Source organism: Odocoileus virginianus, chromosome 10, assembly GCF_023699985.2.
Source record: "Odocoileus virginianus isolate 20LAN1187 ecotype Illinois chromosome 10, Ovbor_1.2, whole genome shotgun sequence".
NCBI classification, from domain to species: Eukaryota; Metazoa; Chordata; class Mammalia; order Artiodactyla; family Cervidae; genus Odocoileus; species Odocoileus virginianus.
Window position 1 is genome coordinate 72,469,191 of NC_069683.1, and position 15,038 is coordinate 72,484,228.

At 33.0% G+C, this 15,038-nt stretch overlaps 1 protein-coding gene across 7 annotated transcripts in view; it reads left to right on the forward strand.

The window, feature by feature from the left end:
* GRIA4 (glutamate ionotropic receptor AMPA type subunit 4) overlaps nucleotides 1–15,038 on the forward strand; it is a 639,355-nt gene that overhangs the window by 561,688 nt on the left and 62,629 nt on the right. For 6 of the 7 annotated variants that reach the window (XM_070473691.1, XM_070473688.1, XM_070473690.1 and 3 more), the window contains exons 10-11: nucleotides 7,129–7,239; nucleotides 14,639–14,845. In XM_070473691.1, the coding sequence (XP_070329792.1) occupies nucleotides 7,129–7,239; nucleotides 14,639–14,845 (318 nt within the window). Of the gene's footprint in view, nucleotides 1–7,128; nucleotides 7,240–8,537; nucleotides 9,729–14,638; nucleotides 14,846–15,038 lie in introns of those variants that run through there. The other variant, XM_070473694.1, reaches the window with a different exon arrangement.

Consider the following 15,038-nt stretch of genomic DNA (forward strand, 5'->3'; position numbering starts at 1 on the left):
ATTATAATGGGCCCTCCATATATGTGGTTCCTCCATTGCTGCAATTCCACATCTGAGGCTTCAACCAACACAGATTGTGTAGTATCATGGTATTTACTGTGAAAAGAATCCATGTAAAAGTGGACCTGAGCAGTTCAAACATGTGTTGATAAGGGTCATCTGCACTTACAAGTAATATTTTCCTGGTAATTCATCCTGAAATAAATTCTTGTGTCAATGATTGATATTTAATGGTGTACCAAAGCTGAAATGAAATATTTACCCACTGTTTATATTCCTTATCCAAAATAAAAGCAATTTTTTAAAGGCTTAGCAAAAATAATCCCAGAAAACCCATAATATACTCTTCAGGAAAGCACACAATATAAGTAAAAGACTTATTCATTTTCATGTAGTCATTTCTGAAACCACTAGAAACAGAACAAGAAAACTACTTCTAATGGATAGGCATATCATAGAAGGCTAAATGTTCCTTAAATAAACATTCAAAGAAAAGAGATGATGGAAGATAATATTATTAAGATTACCGTTAGGTTGAAGAGAGTGAGAGATACCTAAGAACTTCAACTGAGGGACCAGGAAGGTGGTTCAGAAAGCTGCTGGTGATAGCCTTTTGGATTTCAGAAGATAATTGCTGGTCTTGTGATGTGACTAAGCATAATAAGCATCAGCAATGCTCTCAACATCCAAAAAGTGCTTTGTATATTGAAGCAATACAATTCCACCACATAAATTGACTATAAACATTTTATACCTAACATATAACTTTTTAACATTCTTTTTCTCTATCATTAGCTAAGATGCTTAAGAAAAATAGGTTCAACTTACTTTATCTAAAAATTATCTGTCTCAACACTTGGATGCTAAAAAAAAACTTTCCCAAATATACTTTCCTGTGTTAATATAGTAGTGATAGTTACCATTTATGAAATGCCTGCTATGTTCCAAGCACTGAACTTGGTGTAATTTAATCCTCACAATGAGCCTGTAATGGAGTACTATTTTCTCCCTTTTCCCAGTGAGAAAATTATAGTGCAATTGTTGTTGCTGTTCAGTCGCTCAGTCATGTCTGACTTTTTGCAACCCCATGGACTGCAGCATGTTAGCTTCCCTGTCCTTCACCATCTCCTGGAACTTGTTAAAATTCATATCCATTAAGTTGGTAATGCCATCCAACCATCTCATCCTTTGTCATCCCCTTCTTCTCCTGACTTCAATCTTTCCCAGCATCAGGGTCTTTTCCAATAAGTTGGTTCTTCATATCAGGTGGCCGAAGTATTGGAGTTTCAGCTCTAGTATCAGTCCTTCCAATGAATATTCAGGATTGATTTCCTTTAAGATGGACTGATTGGATCTCCTTGAAGTCCAAGGGACTCTCAAGAGAGTTGTCCAACACGACAGTTCAAAAGCATCAGTTCTTCAATGCTCAGCCTTCTTTATGGTCCAACTCTCATATCCACACACAACTCCTGGAAAAACCATAGCTTTGACTAGATGGAACTTTATCAGCAAAGTAATGTCTCTGCTTTTTAAGACACTGTCTAGGTTTATCATAGCTTTTCTTCCAAGGAGCATCTTTCAATTTCATGGCTACAGTCCCCATCTGCAATGATTCTGGAGCTCAAGAAAATAAAGTTTATCACTGTTTCCATTGTTTCCCCGCCTATTTGCCATAAAGTGATGGGACCAGATGCCATGACTTTAGTTTTTTTGAATGTTGAGTTTTAAGCCAACTTTTTCACTCTCCTCTTTCACCTTCATCAAGAGACTCTTTAGGTCCTCTCCACTTTCTGCTATCATGCAATAGATTACAGCTATTTGTCTAAGGCCTATAAATGATAAAACAAAGATTTAAATTCAGATATATCTGAATTCAGAAGCTTTCTACTCATAAACCCACTTGAGTAGACTCTGCCCTAAAGGAGTTTATTTTCTAGCTAGATAGAAATAGGATAGAATATAGTAAGTTCAATACAGCAGTTAAAGAGAAAGCATCTGGAAAGCCTAAAGCAGAAGAGATCACTTCCTGGTGGAGGAAAACAAATCAAAGAAGGTTGCATGGAGGAGCTGAGATTCAAAGTGAGGGTGTGAAGTTTAGAGTTTGAATAGGTAGAAATGGTAAAGGCAAGATCCAAGGACAGGCTGGAGGCAGGATAATTAAAGTCACACATCAGAAGACGGTAAAAGCTTTCAAAGTTGTGTTTTGCTCCAGACTGTCATAGTGTGTGCTCCTCGATTTGAAGCTGCCATGAAAACCATGAAAGACTCACCCTTTTAGTGACATTGCTGTGAGTGCACACTGCCAGCCGATACAGAGCAGGCAGAAGCCTACATGATGCAGATCAAGTAGGGTAGAACACAGAACATCAGTTTGAAAGCCAGGCTCTATGATGAGCCCTTTCAAGGGTACTTCCTGAAGAAATGGACTGAGATACGCTGCCAAGAAAAAATTTAATGTAAACACTGATTCTACTCACTCTGTCACCACACAGTTTGCAACAAGAAAGAAAGAAGCCCGTTTTAAGCTAAGTCCCTCTGCTAGTTATGGAGCAGACAGAATATTCTACAAGTCCCTAAGAATATTGACTAACTGGTAATCAGATTGTCACAAATCAAATTCTGCAAAATTAACCGGTTAAGTAGAACCTTTCTAAAATGCAAAAGACAATTCCATATTTCCCAAAACAGTAAGTACAGAAAGTAAAATGATCTCCTCATTAAATAAAGAATAGTGGAAAAAGGAAGCTGGTGGTAACTAGTGATAACATCAAATGAGTTATTTAAAGCAGTGAATTTTTTCATGGCCTATTGAACTACGATGGTAACAAAAATTAAGGTTTTTAGAGGAGAAATTTAAAGAATAAGTTGGGAAAGTAATGAACAGTACATCTTCACTCTCAACTGATATTTGTCTAAAACTGTTAAAAGAAATATGAAGTGTGAATTGGTGTAGGCTTATCTATCCTTGTTTTTCTTGGGCATTCTCTCAGGAATATCAAACTTAAAAATGAACTACTGTGAGAAACACTAAACTGGTGAGTCTCAGCAGTATGTCTGAAAAGCCAGCAGTCATTCTTATAAACTGAACACTTGCCTATAAGGGAGCTATCTTTGAAAATAGATCAGAAAGTTAACAGATCAATTTGTCTGGATTCTGTAACAGAAAATTGAGCAGAGTCTCATTAAGTAGAAGCCACAAAGCTCTTTTTGAAGTCTCAGCTCCTAAGTATTGTGGAATCTTCTTGGAATTCCATTGATCTTACAAAAATGCTCTAAAACCAGGCTTCCATGCTTTCAGTAATTCTTCAGGTCAGTTCAGTTCAGTTGCTCAGTCATGTCTGACTCTTTGTGACCCCATAGACTGCAGTACGCCAGGCCTCCCTGTCCATCACCAACTCCCAGAGTTTACTCAGACTCATGTCCATTGAGTTGGTGATGCCATCCAACCATCTCATCTTCTGTCACTCCCTTCTCCTGCCTTCAATCTTTCCCAGCATCAGAATCTTTTCAAATGAGTCAGCTCTTCATATCAGGTGGCCAAAATATTGGAGTTTCAGCTTCATCATCAGTCCTTCCAATGAATATTCAGGACTGATGTCCTTCAGGATGGACTGGTTGGATCTCCTTGCTGTCCAAGGGACTCTCAAGAGTCTTCAACACCACCGTTCAAAACATCAATTCTTTTGTGCTCAGCATTCTTTATAGTCCAACTCTCACATCCATACATGACTACTGGAAAAAACATAGCTTTGACTAGATGGACCTTTGTTAATCATAAATTTTATATTTATTGAGAGCAGATTACATGCCAGACATATGAAGGAAAATTTTTGCACATTTTAATTTTTAATCTTACAGCAATCTGAAAACTAGACATATTTTTCTCATTTTATATAAGAGAAAATTAAGGTCCAGAGAAACTAAGTAACCTGCACAGGGATGTTCAGCTAGAAAGAGATGGAGCTGGGGTGGAGACCAAGGCTCATTATCTAGCTTCAAAGCTACTCTCTTAACTGCCACAAAATATTATCAGTCCCAGGGCCCATAACTTTTCTCCTCAAGGTTGGTATAAGGATTAAGCCATGTTTTTCAGGACAGGTCTGGTCAAATCATCTCTCCCAGGAACCAACTTTGAGTAAAACAGAGGCTTCTCACGGCCCCTCAATCCCTACATTGCAGGCAAAGTCTACCGTAAATAGAGATATTTGTTGTGTGCAGTGCTTAGTCACTCAGTTTTGTCCAACTATTTAGCAACCCCATGAACTGCATCCCACCAGGCTCCTCTGTCCATGGGGATTCTCCAGGCGAGAATACTGGAGTGGGTTGCCATGCCCTCCTCCAGGGGATCTTCCCAACCCAGGGATTGAGCCCAGGTCTCCCACATTGCAGGTGATTCTTTACCATCTCAGTCACCAGGCAAGCCCAAGAATACTGGAGTGGGTAGCCTATCCCTTCTCCAGGGGATCTTCCTGACCCAGGACGGGGTTGCTTGCATTGCAGGCAGATTGTTTAACAGCTGAACTATGAGGGAAGCCCCTACTATAAAAACAGAGATATTTACTCATACATTATATTATGGCTATGTTTGTGTACAATTCATCTTTAGGAATCCAAAGAACACAAATATTTCTCTGACATTTCCTACAGTTTAGCAATTTAAATTCTTCCATATTTTTACATTACATTTTTACATTACAAGAACATTACAAAACTCTTGTTCACCCAATTTCTGTCTCTAGGGGAAAAAACATGCCTACTTTCCTACTTAAATGAGATCAGGCATGGGAAGAGTTCTTAGAGAGAAAAAATATCTCATATGAGGTTCTAGGTACAAACTTTAATATCTTTTACTTTAGGAAATGACTTTTGAGCTATTGTTCACGCTGTACTGTCTTTCTTCCCAGTAAGTCCATGGCCCACACATCTATGTACAAACCATGGTTCTGTATCACAAAACTTGGATTTCTTTTTCACTAGAATTCCAAGGAGATTTAAGATAAATAGATACAGTTGGGTAAAATTTTGGTTATTATTTTAATTTTCTATTACTTCTAAATCATTTGTCTTGGGATGCAGGGAGATACTCATGAACTCACAGATTGTCCTTGAATACAAAATATCAAGGTCTTGTCAACATCTGAAGGCTCTCCAGAATGTGTCTCAGATATATATAGTTTTTCTGTTGTGGGAACTCACTAAATCATTAACAAAGAAAATTTGCTTTCCCAGAGAATGGGCTGCTGAGATCTGGAAGGTGGCTGCGTTTTAATGGAGTACTAAACTGTGAAACCTATTTTTATGTTGTATAACTGTCATGTACAAAGGTGAATTAACTGACATGCTTTTTAAATTATTTAAATTATTTTATTTAAATTATTTAAATTATATTTTAAGTACATATAGAATTTGAGGAGAGGGTAGGTCTCAAAGGTATATTTATTTAGCTTTAATTAAATTTTTCACTGATGTTAAATGTGTTAGCACAAATTCCCTTTTTCAGTTGATAAAGAATCCACCTGCAATGCAGGCGACCCCAGTTCAATTCCTGGGTTGGGAAGATCCGCTGAAGAAGGGAAAAGCTACCCATTCCAGTATTATTGGGCTTCCCTTGTGGCTCAGATGGTAAAGAATCTGCCCACAATGTGGGAGAGCTGGGTTTGATGCCTGAGTTGGGGGGATCCCCTGGAAAAGGGAAAGGCTACCCACTCCAGTATTCTGGCCTAGAGAATTCTGGTCTGGGTTGCAAAGAGTCAGACCAACTGAGTAACTTTCACTTTCACTTTCAAATTCATATGGGCAATTAAAAATAACTGCTGAATTGATTTATACTCATAATTTTTTATCAAATTAAGCAATGTAGCAAAGCATATTAATGAAAATTATTTTTATATATTCTGTTAATTATATATGCAATATTTATAAATTATATAGTGTTTCTTTTTGATATGCTAATGCTTATTTTATTTTGATATGTTCATAAATACTAACATGACAGTAAAAAATTGAAGGAAACAAGGCTTTCAAAACATTACAAACAGTGAATACAGACCAGTGAGCAACCTGTTGTTGCTATCCAGTCATTCAGTTGTGTTCGACTCTTTGTGACCCCATGGACTGGAGCGCACCAGGCTTCCCTGTGATCAATTGCATATATTTTATTGAAAACATGAGTTTTATCAACTGCATCTGGGAATTCAAGAAAGAAGTTTGGCAAGCATTAAATGAACACTCATATGGGTGTATGTAGCATAACAGTAAAGTATATGTACCGTAACAGTAAAGTATATGGACTTGTAATTGCACCTACATTTATATTTGCTGTGTGTATAAACTTTAAGATGTATGTATTTTTTTTTAAAGTATTGATTACAGTGTCTGTCAAAGAGCAAGCAGTAAGGAGGTAGTCTGCATGCTGAAAAGAATCCTAAATTTCCTTTAGGAGCCCATTTTAGTTTGTTATTTGTATAGTGCTCAACTAATTACTTAATATATTTTATAGAAAAGAGTTTGCTCCAAGTCTAAATGAGAAGTAATATAAGGATTTAAAATTTAAAAATACAAATTTAAAATTTTCAAAAGTAAAAATATTAAGGAATCATTAACATTTTATATATTTAGCATTTTAGAAATGGTAAGATTGTTATCTAGTGGCTAGGTTATATGAAACTATTTCTATATTGTTTTAAAATACACAAATCTAATTTTTTTAAAACATCCTGTACATGTGTCCCATGTAAATCTATTCTCTTTACTATAAAATCTGTAACATTATTGATAAAAATCATGTAAATTAAGTTTAGAAGTTTCCAATCAATCTCACTACAAGAGCATCAGAACAAAATGGTATTCCATCTGTATCCATATTCCTTTTTGAACCCATTCATTCTCAATGTCTTAGCTAGTCCATGAGTGTATTAATAAATTGCAAAGTTGGCAAATGTATAAGTAGGTAGTATCATTAACATTAGGAAAACTGGCTCACCATGAATTAAGAAAACTTCCAAACACATTTTTTGTGTGTGCTTCATAAATTTGTTTTGTTTTCTTATTAATAATTCTCATTTTTCCAATAAGAACTAGAGAAAACTCTTCTTAAATGTGTTTTCAAGAATTTTCTCTATTTGGCAGGTTGGGTACTGGAATGATATGGATAAATTAGTCTTGATTCAAGATGTACCCACACTTGGCAATGACACAGCAGCTATTGAAAACAGAACAGTTGTTGTAACCACTATTATGGTAAGTTTTGGCCTGTGCTTTATGATGTTTCATTTTGCCCACAGGCAATTTTAATCCCCAGCTATGGTGAACGGGGAGGGTGAAGATTGCATCTTAGTGATGGTGGCATTGGTGTTCTGATCAACAAAAGTCTGTTGAGGCTTTGAATAAGTTTGTCCTGAACTCATTTCAGTACTTTTATTTGTATTATGTTTTGTTGCATTATTGTTCTTGGAAAAATGCCCAAATGTTAAAAAACTGAAACTCTTTCATTGGAAATCAATCAAATACTAAGATTTCAAAGGACAAAAGAATGAACATGGAAAAGATCAACAACATGAAATACCCAGTAGTAAACATCATATATTGTTATTATGCTTTTAAAACATCAATGTAATAATAGCTAATAGTGCTCAAAATTATAATTTTCAGGTGCTTTATTAATTTAATAATGATTTGCATTGTCTTTATAATAGAGATATGAATGTTAAGATTTTAATCAGCATGTTTTACACAACTGTATGCTTTAAAAACAAATTTTGTTTTATATCTACTTCACAAAGGAGTTTTTGTACCGATTATTTTTCTCATTGACCTGTGGGAAAAAATGCATTAAAATGTATTGAAATTCTCCTAAATTAATAAAAATATGGTCTTCATTTGGTCACATTATAAAATAAAAAATGCTCTAAATCTTGTCTGCTTTTTCAAAGAGATTCTTATGAAATTATCTTTTAAATAGTGTATCTCATATTTTTCTCTAGTAAATTCAAACATGCATTTTAGAATCAATGTTAGTCAAAGGAGATCAACAATCGGTAATTATTTCTATCTAGTTTTAAGTTATATATCCTCAGCTCACTGTCTCATTAGGCAGGAAACATTTTTAACTTTTATAAAGCCCTTACTCTAAATAAAGAGAAACTATTTTCTGTAATTTAATTTTTAGCTTATGTAATTTTAACTTTATGTTTTTAGTAATGTCAAGTTATTTCCAAAATTTTGACATTGAGGCCAAAGCATGAAAATGCCAGAGAAAAGCTTTCACATGTTGCAATTAATTTCATCAGTGTTGCGCCACCAGCTAGCTACTTAATGTTAATGTCAAGCCTTAATTGGAAGTTTATAATTTTAGAATTCAAACCAACCAACAGCAATTTTTGTGTATGAATGAAAAATATATATCTTCTAACTTAATTGTGTAATGCATGGAACTTAAATATATATATATATGTATATGGACATATACATATATATATATTCCTAAAAAAGACACAGTAATGGAAAGTCATACTTCAGTACAGTCCTCCTCTTTTCAGCCTCTGATGAAGAATCCTATTTTAAGAAATTGATCAAGAAAGAAATGAGCTCCACGTTGTTCAACTATTCCTAACTAAAGCTCAAGTCTTGTTCTTCTGTGTAATAAATTTAAACTAATTGTTCATGTGGGATTCTTCTTGGATGATCAACTCTGGACTACCAGAAAAAAAAAACACTTATTTTTAAGTTCTGTGACTTTCCTGAGATATTAGAACAAAGAAGAATTAATCCTCATCTTTTTCAAGAAACTAAATGTTGAAAAATAATACTTAATTCTGATGTATCAATTCCCATATCTTGAAATGAGGTCATTGGACATAAATGATGGAATTTTAACACTTCTAATTCCAAGAGTAGATTTTCTAAAAGTAAATATCTATGAATCTGCATCCTTCTTTTCTGGATACACATAGTTGCTTTCTTTAAATTTTTTTTTTAAATTTTGCCTGTTCTACATGAAATAAGGTGTTTTAGTGTTCATTATAGGTATAATGTAGATTCTGTTATTAAAGGGGGTGGAGACACAATTCTTCAGGCCACAATATTGAATTAGTTTTGCAAGCATGGCTATTTTTCAGAAAGCACGCTGTCAAAAAATGAGTAAAGTTATTGAAAAATCCAATTGTTTCCTATATATATAAAGACTATTCTGTATAGTTATCTTTTCTTTGACAGTGATGTCACCAATATTTTTGCAATGAAAATAGTGCAGTATTAGTATCTGTCTTTTGTATAAAAATGTAATCTCTATATAAATAATACCTATGATCTTTGAAACTTCAATAATTCAAAAACAAAAATGCTAGCATCCTTTTGCTAAAAATGTTCCTTGTATTTGTTTTTGTTGATACTTTCCCAGGACCTATGACATCTCCATCACCTCTTTCATTTTGAAAGAAATGTGCTTTTTTGTAGATGAATGAGATATTTACACTGGTGTATTATAATCCCTTAGATTAACTTGAAAACTTTCAACAGGAATGGAATTGGTTAGATGTTAAACTATGTGCAAGACAGATATCTAGACATAAAAAGAAGACTGTGTGGCACTGGAACTCATTCATTTTGATCAAAATTGTTGTGACTTTGCTGTTCTACCATTTGTCTTTCCTTTGTGTATGTTGTTATTTACATGTTGATACACTGTAATAGTACATGGTATTGTTGAATAAAGTTGATTGAGAAATTTATTTATTCATTCACAAATATTTATTAAGCGTCTGTTATTTGCTAGGCACAGTTATAAGCCTGGGATATGTTAGCCAAGAAAACAGACAAAAATCCTGCATTTTCAATTGAATTTTAATTCTAATAAGAAAAAGTAGACAAGAAACATAATAAGTATAGTAGATACAATTTTTTAATTAAAATGTGTCTTTAGCTTTTTTCATTGCTGAAATCTATTTATTTTATGTCTTCATTTTAATGACTAATTTATTCTTCCTGAATATAGTCATACTGAATATAACTTAGCTAAATCTAAATAAAATTAAGTTTGACACTATCATCACATGAGAATCACAGCTACAAAATTGAAAGGTCTAAAGTTTTGTATTCAGATGCTCAACGTTTTTTCTCTTGAAGTCTTAGTGACTAAAAATTTTATAAAATTTGTAAAATTTCTGAGACTGTGACCATGTTAATTTAACATTCTACATTCAAAATAAACAACCTAAAGAAGCCAAATCTGTGCCACATGGTTTAGCTAAGGTAGCAATTGAGGAAAATGTGGTTTGCAGTAGACATTGGGGTGGTGGTTTCCTCTGTAATTTCACTACTTTCTTTGGGTGAACTCCCTGGAAAAGGAGAGATACAATTAAATTTCAGTGAATCTCATTTTTCCCCAAATCCTTCACTGAAAGTAAATGAAACTTATAACTCATTATGAAACTAAGAATGCATTTCTTACCATCTCATGAACACAACAATCGTTTTGGAAATTTTTCCACAAAATCCAAATTTATTCAGTATCAAAATTACTTTATAAGCCTTAAAACAATTTTACTTATAACAGTCTTTCCAGGATAATTTTTTATTCTTTTTATGAGTTGTTTGACAGTTTATCTTTTTTACATAGAATTTTGTAAATGCACTGCACATAGATACAAGTGTATATACAAGTGCATATTTATACATACATATAAATATCTATACAGATTTTTTAAATTTTCTTTCTTGTACAAAATATTAATCTTCCCAATACATGTGCCTGCTTCCAAAGAGTTTATAACTCAATGCTTTTAAATGTTATTTCTAATAAACTTAAAATTATGCCACTATTAAATTCACTCATTTCTTATAAATTGAATAATAACATTTTAATGTTCACTTTTAAGAATTTTACCCATAGGATAAATTATCCACATTAAGATTCTTTGGATAAAAGCAAATATCCACATAGCAAATTACTTTTGATATTACTGATGTTATTATTTTACCTGTTTTCAACTAGTGATTTCAATGATTATATTTGTGATGTTTAGAAAATCTTAAAGCTTTTCCAATAAATATACACTTTGACAGTTTTATTTTTGCTAAATATCAAGACAAATATTCCAAACAAAAGTTTCCTCAGTAGGAAAATGATACTTTATTTATTGAAAACCACCTTAATTCATTTATATAGACATTTTCATAAGCAAACCCTAGTGCCATAGCTTTAGACAGAGATTGATTTCTTTCCTGAAATAGCAGAGCAGATGTAGAACACTATGCATTATGGAAATTGTACTAATAAAGTCATAATTACTAAGAAGTAATGCATTTCAAATAACTTCTAAGGAATTGTTGTCCCAGAGAACACAGCAGTTGATAACAAAGGTGGTGGGTTATAGTCTTCCATTTTAATTCACAGTTGAGCACCTGGGGCTCCATAAGGTTGCTTATTAAAGATGGGCCACAAACACCCTTTAATGATTGACTATAACTCATTTTTTACTATACTGAAAAGACTTGGTATTTTCTTCACCACAATTTTGTATTGAGTCTCCTCAAGTATGCAGTGTTTGAAGGGCTACTTGTACATAAATTATCAGGTTCGAAATGGGACAAATGAAAAGGTTGAGAGCGTTTTGAGGATTTGCTGCTAATTTGGATTTAACATGAAAGAAAAGGAAAATGAGACAGACTCAAAGTAACTGGAAAGAGCTGAGCAGCTCTGAGAGATCTTGTTCGAGAAACGCCTAGCTGTTCTCTCCTTTCGTTCTTCCATCTTCCTGAGTGTGATCATCTTATTTCTCTTCATTTGCATGCACCAATATTTGAATCTCAACAATTACTCATGCCCCTAAGAGTCAGGCATGACTTAGTGACTTAACAGCAACAAACTTCTAATCAACATTTTCAGTAAACTGAAGTCTTCTCTAGCCTTTGTTGGTTTGTTTGTTAGGAAAACAAAAATCTGATGGGTGTTGCTATCCAAAAAAGAAAGTGAAAAAAATCAAAGACACTAAATAAATTTGTATTTATAGAAACATATGCCTATTTCAGAAGAGATGATCTGAGAACTCACTAATATTTACTTTCCTTTTGAACCCCTGAGCCAGAAGTTCTAACATAAATACCTTGCCATGATATTCTTATTTAGGAAGCATTGATAGACCAGGAAATCTTTATATTTATTGAATACCTTATATTTATTGAGTACCAGACACTATGAGGAAATATGGAAAGGTTTTAATACATTGTTTTTTCAAAAATTTCATTCACTAAAAACACAGAAATCATTTGTTTAATCTTGTCTTCTCTCTTAATCTTGTCTTCTCTTGTTAAATCACATGAAATCTCAAATAGTTGCATATATTTTGACACGTGCTACAGTAGCTTCAAAAATATCCAGACATTTCAAATTATGGGTTAAACTTCCACTCCTGCTAGTTCTGTGAAATTGAACAATTTGTTGAAATTCTTTAAGCTTAAATTTTACATCTGCAAAATGGGAAGTGCCTACCTCAAAATGGCAGTGTGGAAAGTAAATAAAAGGATACCATTAAAGAACAGTTAAATAACTTTGTACTTGATGTACAGCAAGCGCTAAATAACTGAGGGCTTGTATTATTTTTTACTACATATGATATTATATATGGTGGTTTCCCACCATTTTCACTCCTGTACCTTTATTACAAAGAATTTAATCATAATCATGAGAGGATAAGGAGCATATATAATTTATTTGTAAACCCAGTTCCCAGCAAGCTGCCTGGCACACAGTGGGTATTTATCAAGTATTTGAGTAAACATTGAAAATGCAGCTTTTAATGAAACAAATTATTCACTGTATAATGTAGAGGGGATTTTGCAAGCTAGGTGATAATACTAGCTAAAGAAGCTTCTGTACACAAGCTAATACACAAGAAGAAAAGAGACAAAATGAAAGCATTGGTTCATTTTAAGTAATATTCCATAACATATCTTAGAAATTAACAGTCTTGCAACAACTTACCAATTTTTATAACCACATTCATATTTTTCAAATGATTTATATCTGGAGAATGTTTTCTTTAAGCTAACAAATAATTCTCTTCTATCTAAAGAGATAATTAGCTGCCTTTATTTTGTAGGTGAAGAAATTTCTTAACCAAGTTCAGTGTTAGAATATTCATCAAATTCAAGGAAGAAGTGAGAGATTTCTGGTTCTTTTGACCATGTCTACCTAAGGCAGGATTTAAGAAAATAGTACAAGAGCCAATCCTATACAATTGCCCACAACAGTTATTTAGGTCATCTCTATGAAAAAATCACATACTATATAATTTACACTTCTATTGTTTTTTGAAATAGTTTCTATAGTTACAAAGTACTTTAAAACAAAATCAGAATTAGTGTAGACTGTCATGTAAAATGCAAAGTAAATCATCTTCTAATCCAGAGTTTTAAGAGCAAGTTCAACTTTCTCAACTGCAGATTTGCTGGGAGAAAAGAAAAGATACATATTAAAATTACTAAGTGGATATTATGGTGCTATTTTATAAAATATAAATCATGACTTCAATAACATTGTAGTCAAAAGTGGTCATTCCTTGTCTGCAAATGATTAAGAAATCTGAAGTGTGACCAGGAGTTCTGTATGTACTGCATGTTCACTGAGCCTATCTTTTAGTTGGTGGCATTAGGTTTTATTTATAAAATCAAGTGCTTTTCTGCTAACCTCTATTTAGTTTCACAGACTTGGTTTAGGGATGCGTGTGTGTGGGAGGGTGGGTGGGTGGGTGTGTGTGTGTGTGTGTGTGTGTGTGTATGTACTGAAAACTGTTCAGTTATTACTAATTAGCAGTAATCTTTTCATTTCACAATAATTCTTCATCCTATTTTATCTTATTGCTTCAAAAACTAAATGAGAATATTACTAGAAATATTACTTGAAGAGTTAATGATTTTCACAATTGGGAAAAAATTATTAGCTTTGTTTGGGAACATATTTTTATAATAGAATAAAAATTCTTGGATCACAACCTTAATTAAAGCCAAGATACAGGACAATTTTAGGAAAGCCAATTTAATGCAAATTAGTATATAAAATGTTAAGGACTGCTAATTTGTTTCTTTTTTGCACTTGCTAATACCTGCTCTGACTAAGGCATCTTGCTAAATCCCAGAGAACAAAGAAAAATAATATGGCTCTTTTCCTGAAGGAAGTCTCAGTTGAATGTGGCTAAAAAAATGCAGAATACAGTGACCTATGGCTTTGAATAAGTCTTTTATTGTACAAAGTTGACTCCTAAGTAGTCTTCAGGTCATGAGATGCTTTGAAAATGGTAATCCCATTGTCATAGATGATAATTTATGCTTCTCTAGTCAATTATTAACATATATTTTTCCTATCACAGTCACAGTGCTAAGTATGTAATAATCATTCAAAAGAAATTTATTTATTTTAAAGATTCTATTTTTAGTATAAAAACAGAATCTATAAAGCAACTTAATATACTTCTAAGCATAGTTTTATTTTCATTTGTTTTATTATCAGTTTCTTGCCACACAAAACCAGTGTGTGTATTAATACTAAATATAATCTATTTTTTAAGTTCTGAAAGTGAAAGTTGCATAAAATTTTTGAATGTTTCATAATTTCTCCTTTACAGTTCTACTTCTCTCATTATAGGAATCCCCATATGTTATGTACAAGAAAAATCATGAAATGTTTGAAGGAAATGACAAGTATGAAGGATATTGTGTAGATTTGGCATCTGAAATTGCAAAACATATTGGTATCAAGTATAAAATTGCCATTGTCCCTGATGGAAAATATGGAGCAAGGGATGCAGACACAAAAATCTGGAATGGGATGGTAGGAGAACTTGTTTATGGGGTAAGCAAATCAATCTATTAGAAAATTTACTTACATAAACCTGAAAGTTTTATTCACTTGGACACATATCAATTGTTAAATGTCTATTGTTGTTTTTTAAAATTTGCAGTTACATTCAAAGAAGCATATATGATGTCAAATGTTTCTCTATTTCATTAGTAGTATAATTTCCAAACAATTGGGGAAACTAATA